Here is a 13,212-nt window from a genome sequence, read left to right as displayed (position 1 = left end):
TAAGAATGCATGAGGAAAAAAAGGTGAAATGGAAACATACATTATTATATATCACGCCAAGACTCTGTTTTTAACCAAAGATGTTTCTGTTTGAAACATGCATAGCTATTGTTGCTAAATGCATGTGGATGCAATTACAATTAATAACAGCAAACTTGCAGAGGCAAGGATAATCCTCATTTCCATGAAATAGGATTCATATTTATGAGGATCTTAGTTTAGATCTCTATTTGTTAAACACTTTGAGTAGCTTTAGCTTCTGCAGCTCACTTGGGCTCAGCTTCACTTTTTATTATTCTCTGTCAACATATTAGTCTGTCGTTTATCTGATCATTTGCATTGCTTTCACATTCCATCCACGTTATTATAATGTGTATTAGATGGCACTTGAAAAGTTTCAAAATTCACTGCCATAGTTGAAACTATCCTGTATAGATCTTCTTTTTATATCTTGTACTACCAGAAAAATGTATTCTGTTTAAAAGCTCATAGACCTATGCCAGCTTGAATGTATAAAGTCATAGCTAGAAATTTCCCTTCAGACAGTTCAAAGAGTGAAGAATATGCTAAAATATTTTATTTCGATCCTCAGCAATCCTATCATTGAATTTTCACAGCACAACATTGAGGTAGGCATTTTCCTTGGGGAAGTCATCCAATTGTTCCTATGGAATGAATTGAGAAATACAAAGATCAAATTTTAGTGCCTGCTAATTTTAGTCACTGAAGTTGGAAATATATGACCTTAGATGTCATGATCAGCCAAGAAGGATGAGTCCATTCAAAAGGACTATGCACCCTGTCATGGCTGAAGTCAGTAAGAGCAAAGGACACTCAGCATCAATGTAAGTCCTTTTTATCTTAGAATGAGCAGCAAAAAAAGACACCTGTAATCAGGCAAGACTTCTGAAATCATGAATAAATGTTGAGATGGCAGGATAACAAAGCAGAAAAGGAAACAAGGCAAGGGACTGGAAGAAAGATTGGGTGCATCCTTGATGTGTTTCTTAATCTTACAGCAAGAAGAACATGTCCCATACACTGCCTGTGGGAAGTGCATACGAATGACTTTCTGTACAAGTGCCATCTTCTTCTGGGTAAAGTGTTTCTCTTATTCTTTCCCCTCATTAATTCACTTTTCTTATAAGTGTCTAAAAAAACAGTCTTCTTGAACTGAACAAAAAGTGACAATGGAACTAGTTCATTTGGATTTCCATCTGATGCATAAGTCAAGTCCATAAGGTATGGACCCACATGGAGAAGGTGGCTGTAGTCACCCAATACTTATTAGTGGACAGTAGAAAAATATCCTGCACTGTAGCTGTAAGTTATGCTTGTAAATGTGGTCCATTGGTTTTTCCCTCATTATTTTAAGACAAACACCTTTGCTTTTAGTGGAGGAGTAGGGTCAAGACTTTGGTTTATATGCTCTCCTCCCTGCTAGTTTCTATTCTTCTTGTTCCAGCTGTGTGCTTCCATATTGTGTCTCACAGCCCATGGCCTCTCAGGTTTTTTGTTTCACTTAATAGAACAAAGCTGGGTGGTCTCTAATATTCTAGATTAATTTCTTTAACTACAACTAAAACTTGAAATCCATCCAGTCACCCATGAAACAATACAAAACACAGCGAGCAGGCCCAGAGAGGTCGCCTTGAAAAGCTCACCAGCATGCTGCACGTCCTCTTGACACATAGCACAAACAGCAGCTGGAAAAGACCTTATCCTAGGTGATAGGAGACAGTTAGGAGATAGAGTGGTGTCTGGCAGCCCAGCAGAGCCTCAGCATTGACACATTTGAAACACCAAGGAAAGAATACTGACTTACAGTTGGATTTAAATAGGCAGGACTTCAGATTGGAGTTTGTCATTTGGTCTGGGTTTGCCATTTATGTTACTGTACTCTTATTGTGTGCAGGCTTGGAGGAAGTAGTAGATGGCAGTTTGCTGAGATAGTGAAAAAAATGATTCACAGGTGGACCTCAAACTGAATAATAGCTAGAGAACTACCAAGAAATAAAAGCGGGAGGAGAAGCAGAAAGAGGAGGTGGCAAGCAAAATGGGATGCACAGATCATTATTAGAACTCCTGCAGAACACATGACTTGGCTTGGAATTTATCTGTCTGTAGTCTGTGATAGAATCATGAGGAAGAGAAGGTACAGCCCCCTCCATAATCAATTGTGACTTGCTAGTGCAGTTGCCATCTTGCCAATTGCCCAGTGTCAAAAGAGGGAGTTTAGTCCCATCACATGCCTTGAGGTATAAGATTTGATTATGCATCTCATTATCTTGGCTCTCATCAGTACAAACCTTGTTATTAGTCATAAAACAGACCATCTCTTTTCTTTCCTGCAGATTGACTATGTTACATGAAAAAAAGTCTCCTTTTAGGGGTTCTCTATTACCTTCTATCTTATTTGATCATCCTCTTGCAATGGAATGGCAGGCACATGATTGCTTTCCTTTTGCCTATTTTAAAAAGAATTGCAAACTCACTTTTTCCTAAAGCCAATGGTTGGACATTAACATCTTTCTTGCATTCCCTTGGCAGATCCTTTTGATTATTGCTTCAGTTATTGGAATCATTGTCTACAGGCTCTCAGTTTTCCTGGTGTTCTCTGCAACGTTGTCACAGCACATTAGTGGAACAGAGGCGATCAGCAAGTACCTGACTCCACAGACAGCCACTTCAATAACAGCTTCACTCATCAGCTTTGTAATCATTATGATTCTCAACATCATCTATGAAAAAGTAGCAATCCTGATTACTGACTTCGGTATGCTGCTACTGTACCTCAGATAGAAACCTGGGGAAAAATAGCTAGAAAAAGTAGTATTTATATGTATGACGAGTATTCCAATAAATGAACACCTGTACCACATATTTCAGAATTTTCCCATCAAATCACACAATACCACCTAGAAATTTTCCAATACAGATGCTCTCAATATCAAAGGAATGTGATATTCTGCTCTTTGCCTGAAAAGCCCTCGTATAGGCAGCAAGAAAGATCAATTGTTTACAGTTGCTTGTGAAACAGACAAAGCAAAGAAAATTACTATAACAACCAAGCTTTATGAAAACAGATCAGTAAGGCATAACACATTCAATTACACTTGCTGTGTTTATGGGGAAAATAGCTATTTTCTTGTAAATAAGTGAAATAAGGTCACTGTTCCAAAGCTGGATACCATTCCAACATTATTAAACAGATAAACAGTCACAAATAATATTATTCTTTTTATCCAGGCCATCAGCATTAAAGTAGGTGTTTCACTTTAGATGTGTGAAGTAGTGCAGTGTTTTAATATAGTTTCATTTATTACTGTTTTATCATTTCAAAGTGTTACATTTGCATCTTTCCTGAGTGTGCTGGACTTGGGTGCCTTTTCTTTCCCATGAGTTACCAGAATTTTTGTTTCTTCTTTTTCTTTATTGTCAGAGAATCAGTTATTTCCTTTTTACAACCCATATACATTTAGAATTAGCATAATGGTTACAGTGTACATGGGGATAATGTACAATCTAATTTATAATGCTCTCAGTCGTATTAAGAAATACAAGGCATACACAGACTTTGGAGCTGAGGCTCTAAAGCAGCTTGTAGGTTACTTGCAGGTTGCGTTTTTTTCAGTTGGTTAGTTCTTTTTCTTTCATTGCAGAACTTCCAAGGACACAGACCGATTATGAAAACAGTCTGACCACAAAGATGTTCTTGTTCCAGTTTGTCAACTACTATTCTTCATGCTTCTACATAGCCTTCTTTAAGGGTAAATTTGTAGGTCACCCTGGAAATCCAGTTTATTGGCTAGGAAAGTATCGCAATGAAGAGGTAAGAATGTGTAATATAGAATTAGTCCAGGTATTCTGCTGCAGTTAGGGGTATATAACATAAAGCTGTACATATTTAAGATGTGTGTTTAAAAAGTGACTGCCTCCCAAGCCAATTGCCTCCTCAGCAACCCCTAGCATAAAAGAATATGACATGGGAGCAGTTGGGCTCAGCAATGCACTACACATATCCAGAAAAGCATATTTTACCATGTCCAGCAATCTGTGAACTGGCACACAGGAAGGGGAGAACATCAGTAGAAGCATTCCTATTCTGCTGGGTGACCCTCACCTGGTGATAGCACAGAGCTGCATGATTTCACCTGACATTTCACTCTGTGTCCTGTCAACCCATCAAGTGTGACCATATGTGATCTGGAATTAACTTTTGTATACTTTACCAGAAAAGTTTGCCTAAACAGTCTTTAAGAAATGTTATTATAGTAAACCAGGAATGCATTATTTTAAATGCTTCATTCATGCCTGAAGAGTTACCCAACTTCAAAAATTTTCCATGTCTTTCTAAACCTTCAGTGTGATCCAGGTGGATGTCTCCTCGAGCTCACCACCCAGCTTGCCATCATAGTAGGAGGTAAAGCTATCTGGAACAACATTCAAGAAGTGCTTGTTCCGTAAGTCCAAACTATTAAGTAATCTGCTCTTTCATATTTGAAAGATATTGTTTTGCTTGATGCCTTCAGGCACTTGGACACTGAGTTTGATAAGTGCATATTGTGTTCTAAAAGAATAAGATTAGTCCTTTGGGGCCTTTTTAGACTGTTCGGATATTTTGGTCTGGTAGTCTGAGCTCCTGTCTCTGTTGTTTTGACCGATTTTAGTTCTAATAAGAAATTCTTCCTTCCTCTGCAAGTCAGACTCAATATGTTTCAGGTTTTTAAAGTGAGGCAATAAAATCTCTGAAAATCTTAAACAGAGGATTGTTGCTTCATATTGATCAGAATGATTTGTTGTTATACATTAGGCTTTTAAAATCATGTATAAGTTACTAATTTAAATCATTTAGGTTTACAGTCATTTAGTTTTACAGTCATATTTGACATGCCTAATGCCTGTACATTCTCTTTCATTGGAGTAGTTATCTGGAAGCTCATGTTTTAATGCAAACATTAGGCAAAATCCTAACTACACATGCCCTCTATTTACTTTAGGTTAAGATACTATCAAGAACTCTGTTCCTTCTCCCATGACTTGTTCTTTATTTCATGCTAATCAGTGGCTGTAGGGAGATCCCAGTTTGCTCCTGCCCTCCTGAATGCCATAAGCACCAGCCCATGGCATTGTATTCCCTCTAGCTGTGGTTCTTTCAAGCCCACAAATTGTGCTTCTTGGCTGCACAGTGATCCCACTTCAAAGTGTGTTATAAACACTGTGTAGGGTTGAGGCTAGGGTGCTCTGTGGAGCTATGGCTCCATACATGCTGCTACAGGCAGAAGACCTGTAGACCCATCCTTCTTTTCAACATCTTTTACCCTAGACTGACCATGCCTGCAGATGTCAGCTCCACCCATAGACAACTGACTTCCCTGTGCATGTACAGGAGATATATTCACCTGACTGGAATTTTTAATTCACTTCCCAGGGTGACATTTAGGTGTTGAAATGCTGAGTATCCCTTCTGGATCTAGTTTTTAACTGCTTTCTCATTCTGCATGTCTGCAAGTATAAAGACAACTATTTTAGCTTTTTCTATGTTGGCAGACATTTGCTCCCATTGCCTTTTTTTGGAATATGGTTCTTTGCTGAAAATGGCTACAGTCAATTCATCAGCTTTTTTTAATTCTTATGCAAGCTTTTCAGATGAGATGATTAGCCGCACCTCAACCCCTGGGAAGGTGAAGGAGCAGATAATCCTGGAAACCATTTCCAGGCACATGAAGGACAAGAAAGTCATCAGTAATCATCATGGATACATCATGGGGAAGTCACAGTTGACCAATTTACTAACTTTCTATGACTGGCTGGATAGATGAGAGGAGAGGAGGGGATACTGTCTACCTAGTCTTCAGTAAGGCTGTTGACACTGTCTTCCATAAAAGCCATGTAGAGGAACTGCTGAAGTACAGGCTGGATGAGCAGACAGTGAGGTGGACTGAAAACTGGCTGAATGGCCAGGCCCAGAGGGTGGTGATCAGTGGCATGAAATCTAGTTGGAGGCTAGTCACTAGCAGTGTACCCCAGGCATCACCACTCTGTCCCATCCTGTTTAACATCTTCATTAATGATCTGGATGGGGCAGGGATAGAGTGCTCCCTTAGCAAGTTTGCTGATGACACTAAACTGATAAATGAGAGAGGGTTGTGCTTCTACCCAGAGAGGTCGTAACAGGCTAGAGAAATGGTCTGACAAGAACCTCATGGAATTCAACAAGAGGAAGTACAAAGTCCTGCACCCGGGGAAGTCACACCTGCAGTGCTGTGTTCAGTTATGGGCCCTCCAGTACAAGAGACATGGACAAAATGAAGAAAGTCCAGCAAAAGGCTAAGAGGATGATTAAGAAACTGGAGCACCTCACATATAAGGAGAGGCTGAGAAAGCTGAGATTGTTCTGCCTGAAGAAGAGAAGGTTCTAGAGGGTCTCCTCAGTATGTGCAAATGCCTGAAGAGCAAAAGAAGAGAAAGACACACTAATCTCAGTGACTAATGCCCAGGGACAGGACCAGAGGCAATGGGCCCAAACTGAAACATAGGAGGTTCCATCTGAACATCAGAAAAGACCTTTTTTCTGTGAAAGTGACCAAGCTGAGGGAGGTTGTCTGTTCATACTGAAAAGCCATCTGAGCAACCAGCTCTAGCTGGCCCTACCTGTACAAGGCAGAGGTGCTTTCCAACCTCAACCATTCTGTGATTCTGTGAATTTTGTGATCAGAAGGAATTAATCTGTCTAACCACTGGCCTACATTTAACTTAATTTTTTATTACCTTGAATTTTATGTGGTCATTCTTCTGTACAACTTAAGTATGAGATTCCAGTATATTGACCCTTTACACTCTTATTTATGGTTTGTAAATAAGCACTTTCAGGATAAGGCCACAAAAGATTGCACTCGTGTTTGAAGGAAGATTTCAGTCATTCAGAAATAACTAAATCCGTTGTTTAAAGCTGTAACAGCGGAAATGTCATTTTTTTAAAATTTACTGAACATTTTAGGTTATTTTACCAATGTTAGTGTTATTTTTTGCCCTGATAGTTTGGTGAAGAATCTAATTGGAAGATACTCTGCAGCTGCTAGATCAGACAAAGTTGTTCCACGCTGGGAACAGGACTACCACTTACAGCCCATTGGAAAACTTGGACTGTTTTATGAGTATCTTGAAATGGGTAAGTAGCATTTTAGTTAGGACTCACTACTACTGCTGGATACAAACATGTTCCAAAGAAAATCTTCACACAAGCAATGCTTAATAAGGTAGACAGAGGAGACAAGAATGTTTTCCAAGACAAATTTTGATGAGCAGTTACAGATGGTTTTACAAGCTTTTATTAAGCAGCTAAGCCTTAATCCAATTTATAACAAGGAAACAGCACAAGATTATACAAGGAGAGGAGTACTGCTGCTTCCTTACCTCATCCTCTGAGAAATGCATCCAGAAGGCAGACTACTACAATATTCTGGTGTTGTACAGCAGAGTCCTGTGTCAGACTGCTCTGCTCAGAGTCTGCAGTCACCAGGACTTGTTGCTGGTTACTTGAGAGCTGGGAGATCTCTGGGGGTTTTCCACTATCCATTCTGTCACAGCATTGCCAGCATACTTACAGCAGCAGCCAGACACCAATAAATGATTGTTGGTTTGCACTTTCCAGCACAGCACTGAGACAGATAGTCATTAGATTTCCAGATCTTCATGATGAAGGCATAAGTAAAAATGGATGTTTAAACACCCAGAATAGCTCCTCTTGGTGTGTTTTGACTCATAACATTTTCCTGTCCCCTTCACCTAGCAGGTTTTCTCAGTGCTGTTATGCTCCTATCTCCTCATACAGAAGATTCACCAGCAACCCAGCTACCCCATCTTGTCTCCTGCAGTTGGATATATAAGCTATACATGCTCCTATGTGCTTATGCCCAGAAGTGAAAGCCTCATTGATGTATGTAACCTCTCCCTTTCACAGTCATACAGTTTGGCTTCGTGACTCTGTTCGTGGCATCATTCCCCCTGGCTCCTCTCCTGGCTCTGATGAACAACATGTTGGAAATCAGGCTGGATGCATGGAAGATGACGACCCAGTTCAGGCGCATGGTCCCACAGAAGGCACAGGACATTGGTGCCTGGCAGCCCATCCTGCAGAGCATAGCCATCCTGGCTGTGGTCACCAATGTAAGCACAGTGCCAATAACTGCAAAAGATAAAATGCCTTCACTGCAGCTGCTACATCCAAATCTGGGAATGTGGCAATTTAACCTAAATGATCCTAAATGAATTACGAACAGAAGTCCCTTGAGTCTTCAGCCTGTGTAAATAGTCTTTCAGTTACTTTCCAGGTACTTTAGAACAGAGTATGGCTACTGTCTAAAATATTAGATCTAAAGAAAAATGTGTATTTAGAGTTGCTAAAGTCTCCAGAAAAATCTGTTACATGGGAAGAATATAGCACATCTTTCCTAAAATTAAAGCACTTAGTACAGAGGGGGTTTTGGGCAGACTACAGCTAAGTACATGAATCTTGAAAAAGAATATGCTGCAGTTTACCTAAGTTATAATTTATTGTTATTTCTTAAAACAGAAATTCAGCTTCTTTCTTGTGTACTTAAAAATACGATGTGTGTTCAAAATTGCAACCAGAATGAATTTTCTGAGAATTTGCAAACTAATCTGCTCTTCAGTTGTACTTTAAAATTTTTAAGTTCAGAAAATTTTATATGTCAGTCTCAGCTAGTAGAAGTATTTTCAGGTATTCAAAGGTCTCCCAAAATCGCAGTTGTTCTTGTTCAGAACTTTATTTTGCACTATAGCAATTCAACAGGTATGGTAAACATAGTGAGGATGTAGAGAGGAGTCTCAGGAGGACATAAAGGCAGAGAATTAAGCACATTTAAGTGTTGGAGGGAAAAAGGGAGCATGAGAATGGAAAATTTGCAAGAGAATCTGGGAGACAGACAACAAGTTCAAGCTTATGCTGCATTTGTTTTGCAGTGCTCTGCTGAGGCAAGCCCAACATAAATTCAGATGATCCATAGGCATGTGAACATCCAAGGCCTACTTGTACATCTGGTGTTAAAATTTATTTTTAAAAATGCACCTTTGGTACCATGCTCAGATTGTTAGGATATTTTTGGGGCTCTTTTGGTTTAGTGCTTGTGCAAAAAATTGTTAATGATAATTATCCCAGCAAATGATGCAAGTCCCAGTAGATAATGTCACAGATGACACAGAGCTTGACCTAGCATAGCTAGAAGTAGAGACAACATTACTGGTTCATCAGTATCTTCTTTTGAACTAAACTGCTAGAAACTTAAAAAATAAAATGAAAACAATTTCTGATGCCCTTGAAGAAAAACAAATGCTCTGCTATTGGATAACTGTCTTTGCTAGTCAATCCATCTGGATCTTGTAATTCCAGTGTGAAATTAACAGATAGATAATAGATAGATAGATAGATAGACAGATAGATTTAGATTACTTTAAAATATTGTACCTTAGTCATAGTTCTTATGATATTCAGGTCAGAGTAAAAGTGGCATTGGTGACCTTGCAGTGACTCAGACATCTGTGGGCTTGTTAGGAATGTGTTCATACCCTGCTTTCTGCACTTCATGTCAGTGTAAACACAGGGCATCTGCCCCTGATCTCAGTCAGGCTGTTGGCATGTAAGGGGCTCAGCACCAGAGCCCACCATGTCCAAACACTCCTGCTGCAGGTGTTGCAAGGACCTCAAACATATTGGTATTTCTTGCTAATGAAGTGTGGCCCACAAAGCCATGTGCTAGAGCAAATGCTAGGAGCACTTTACTTCCTTTAAGTATGAGGTTTTTTTCTTGTTTGACATCCAGGATCTAGCATAGGTCATCAGTCTTTCCTTTACCATCCCTGCCTTGATTTTTTTTTTGGTGCACAGAAACTTTCTTTTCTTCTATATGACTTGACACAGCTGATTAGACTTGAGTAGCATATCATGTTCTCCTTCATGCATTACCTTTGCAACCCCTGATAGTAACTTGCAAGCAATTTTTGCACAGAACTATCAGTTTTGAGAGTTGCCACACTGGACTTGCTATTGCATGATACCAAAGCATCTGTTATTGATTTGAAGACTGATTTTAATTAGTTATGGTATAAATGGAAAACTGTGTGCAGTAAAGCTTGGGAAGCAAAGAATGTGCTGTTTGTTTGTAGTTTTCCAGTGCAATACTCTGAAATGCAGCCCATAATTCAAGAAAAAAAAGGTTTTTCCTTTGAGAGAATGCTGGAGGATTAGCTTTTGTATTTCAGTCCTTGAAGCTTTTTGGAGCACATCTGGAGATCATTTCAAGAGAGGGAGGAGAGTGAGGCAGGGTTCAGATTTAGAATGGTGAGAGACCTGAGGCTTTGCAAAGAAAAATCAGCAAGAGCAAGTATTAAGCTATGTAAACACCATATTCTTTCTAAATGATACAAAGCAGCAGCATCAAATTCATTTGGTCGAAAGGAGAAGGGATATTTTTGCCTTACTGTTAAGCTGCTTTTAGTTCATTTATGGTCTGACAAGATGAGCCAAAGAGCAGAAAGAAAATATATTTAACTAAAACTTTCTATGCATGTAGTTCAAAGTACAAATACTCTACTTGTGCTCTACTTTTAACTCTACTTCAGAGTTAAAAACAGAGTAATTTAGCCATGAGGTCATCTCCCTGCAACTGCAAGACACAGTAATACATATTTCTTGTCAGTCAAAAACACCTACTCAGCATGTAAATATAAACAACACATCATTTTCACTTCATTTCACACTGGCATGTAAAGCTTAAAAAAAAGTATTTACAAGTGCATGCCAACTACATTTGATTTAAACCAAAGTACATTACAAAAACTCACCTTATCCTCGAAAATTTTCAGTTACTTTATTTTCATCTTAGAATGCCTCCCTTTTCTTTCTCATCAGCCAAATTAACTTTCTGTCAACTGAAATTACTTGTAACAATATTCTGGAGAACAAAATACAGATCTTGGACCACAGTCTCAAAAGATTGTTTCTGCAACTTTTGCCTTAACTAGAGTTTAGCTTCTCAGGTTCTTTATGTAAGCCAACTCAAAAGGTAGGACACTAGGATGGCATTAATCAGGCAGTGGTGCTACTTGAGGTAAGGTGGGTATTGCACTTTTTTCAAATCCTTGGCCTTTCCCTTCCCTATCTTTTCCTCTTGTTGCTGTCTCTTGTGCTGGCACCAGCACTTTGACAAACACAATATGAACCAGATCAGGGAAAGGATCCAGTGGGGATTCCCAGTCAGATCAGCACCATGATCTGATCTGCTGCACAGGGGCAGTAATGCCCAAGCAAGCACAGGGCATGAGAAAACTGCTAAAGGCAGAAGCAGAAAGTTTTTAGCTAGCACTGCCACCGAAGCACTGAACAGTAAAAGAGGTGTCCTCATTTTTGTTACCCTTTCTCCTCTCTCCCATTCCCTTTTTATAGAATTGTTACAAATATCTCAGGCTGAGGCTGTCTTCCTGGGAATGCTGAACAAAGGTGGACAATTTCTGCCCTATGTCATGAAAATAAGGAAATACAGATTTCATGAATTGCAGACTGGCATGAATAGGAATAAAATACAGATATTATCCAGCTGTTATGTTCCTCTGTTACCCATTACTGCTTAACTTTGCCTCTACCCCTGTCCCATGCCTTTCCTGTAGCTTTTTTCCTGCCCCTTTTATCCATCTCTGCATAAACTTTCCTTGCCCTGATCCAATTAGATCCTTACCTCACACCTTTGTCTTCCATGTCTCTGCCCTGGTTCTTTCCATCCATGTTGTCAAGTGCTTGGGTTTTTTTAACCCTGGAATGGGACAAAACACTTTGAGACCTGGAGTGCAGTCACTCCTTCCCAGGTGCTGGACACCAGAGGTGCCTCTCATCATGAGTTGGCTGGGCAGCCTCTTGATAGGGACTCAGCTGCAGATCTTGCCAGTGGAAAGCCTTCCTCACAGTGAAACCTTTTGAACTTGCAGTAGCAGAGGAGGAGATTGGATTAAATGTAGTTAACCTGTCTGCCAGAATATTTTGGGAAGTTTATGAGTTTAGAAAAAACTTTCCACAACAAACCCACAGATCAAATTGCCTACCCAGTTTGTGACTAGCAGACTGAATAGGACAGGGTCTCTCTTGGGAGCAAGATAAAAACGAATGGTCACGTCATCTGTAAAACAGCACTATGCAGCTGCTACTAAAAAAAATTATCTTGGCATCAAGAGCAGTTTCCACATGTACTACACTGAAACTCAGCAGGCAGCAACTATCAAGATGAATTTGGGCTGGCTAGCACCTCAGAAAGAGTGGGATGTTTCTAGGGTCAGAGATGGATTAGCTATATATTCAATTTATTCAATTCCTTTAGCCAAACCTCAGGGATCCTGTTGAAATGTAATTTTCGATTACTGAAGAATTCTTCTTTGGTTTCCATGAGTTTCATCAGGCTGGATTTCTTTAAGCATCTCATAAATACTTCTGATAACAAGCATGTTTGCTGAAGGTTACCTTAGAGCACTTTAAGGTGAGTTTGGCTGCTGATCTACTGTGCATGCTCATGAGAAAAAATGTGCATTATAACTTTTCTAAGGTATCCAGCAGAGTGTAATTTAAAAACTGTAGAGGTCACATACCAGAAAGAGCTTGTTTTGTGCCCATGAGAGACTACATGCTCATTTACAGAATGAACCACTGACTGGGAAAGCACACACTTTCTATTTTTAGCTCATACTCTAACTTTCGAGGTACTAAGTATATAGCAAAGGAATGTATATTAAGGCTTATTTCTTTAATGCTGCTCTGCTTTTTTGTCTTCTCTTTCTGAAATGCAGGCTATGATCATTGCTTTTACATCTGACATGATTCCTCGTCTGGTTTATTACTGGTCCTTTTCGGTCCCTCCTTATGGCAGTCACAGCAGTCACACTATGAAAGGATATATAAACAGCACATTTTCTGTCTTCAACATATCAGACTTCAAGAATGCAAGCAAGCCATTTTCCCTTTGGTTTGGGAACCAAACAACATGCAGGCAAGTGTCAAATAAGCATTATTTTTGAATTAAAAAAATAAATTTTTGACATCTAAATCATCTAATTCAGTTAACAATATACAGCAAGAAATGTTAAAATGTTAAAAGACAGTGTATTTTGAATGGCAGAACTGAGTGGAAGTATTCACCCCGAAGTTTGTGC

The 13,212-nt window shown here is 39.4% G+C and overlaps 1 protein-coding gene across 1 annotated transcript in view; it reads left to right on the top strand.

Moving 5' to 3' along the window:
* ANO6 (anoctamin 6) overlaps positions 1-13,212 on the top strand; it is a gene marked incomplete at its 5' end in the record, with an annotated part of 25,038 nt that overhangs the window by 10,266 nt on the left and 1,560 nt on the right. Inside the window, 7 exons of the mRNA XM_009073638.1 lie at positions 1,020-1,097; positions 2,551-2,776; positions 3,663-3,832; positions 4,366-4,463; positions 7,041-7,171; positions 7,964-8,169; positions 12,850-13,049. Coding sequence (XP_009071886.1) covers positions 1,020-1,097; positions 2,551-2,776; positions 3,663-3,832; positions 4,366-4,463; positions 7,041-7,171; positions 7,964-8,169; positions 12,850-13,049 — 1,109 coding nt within the window. The remainder of the gene's footprint in view (positions 1-1,019; positions 1,098-2,550; positions 2,777-3,662; positions 3,833-4,365; positions 4,464-7,040; positions 7,172-7,963; positions 8,170-12,849; positions 13,050-13,212) is intronic.

This window comes from Acanthisitta chloris, unplaced genomic scaffold (genome assembly GCF_000695815.1).
Source record: "Acanthisitta chloris isolate BGI_N310 unplaced genomic scaffold, ASM69581v1 scaffold26944, whole genome shotgun sequence".
Taxonomy (NCBI): domain Eukaryota; kingdom Metazoa; phylum Chordata; class Aves; order Passeriformes; family Acanthisittidae; genus Acanthisitta; species Acanthisitta chloris.
Note: the sequence above shows the minus strand (reverse complement) of the source record. Positions and strands in the feature narration are given on the sequence as shown.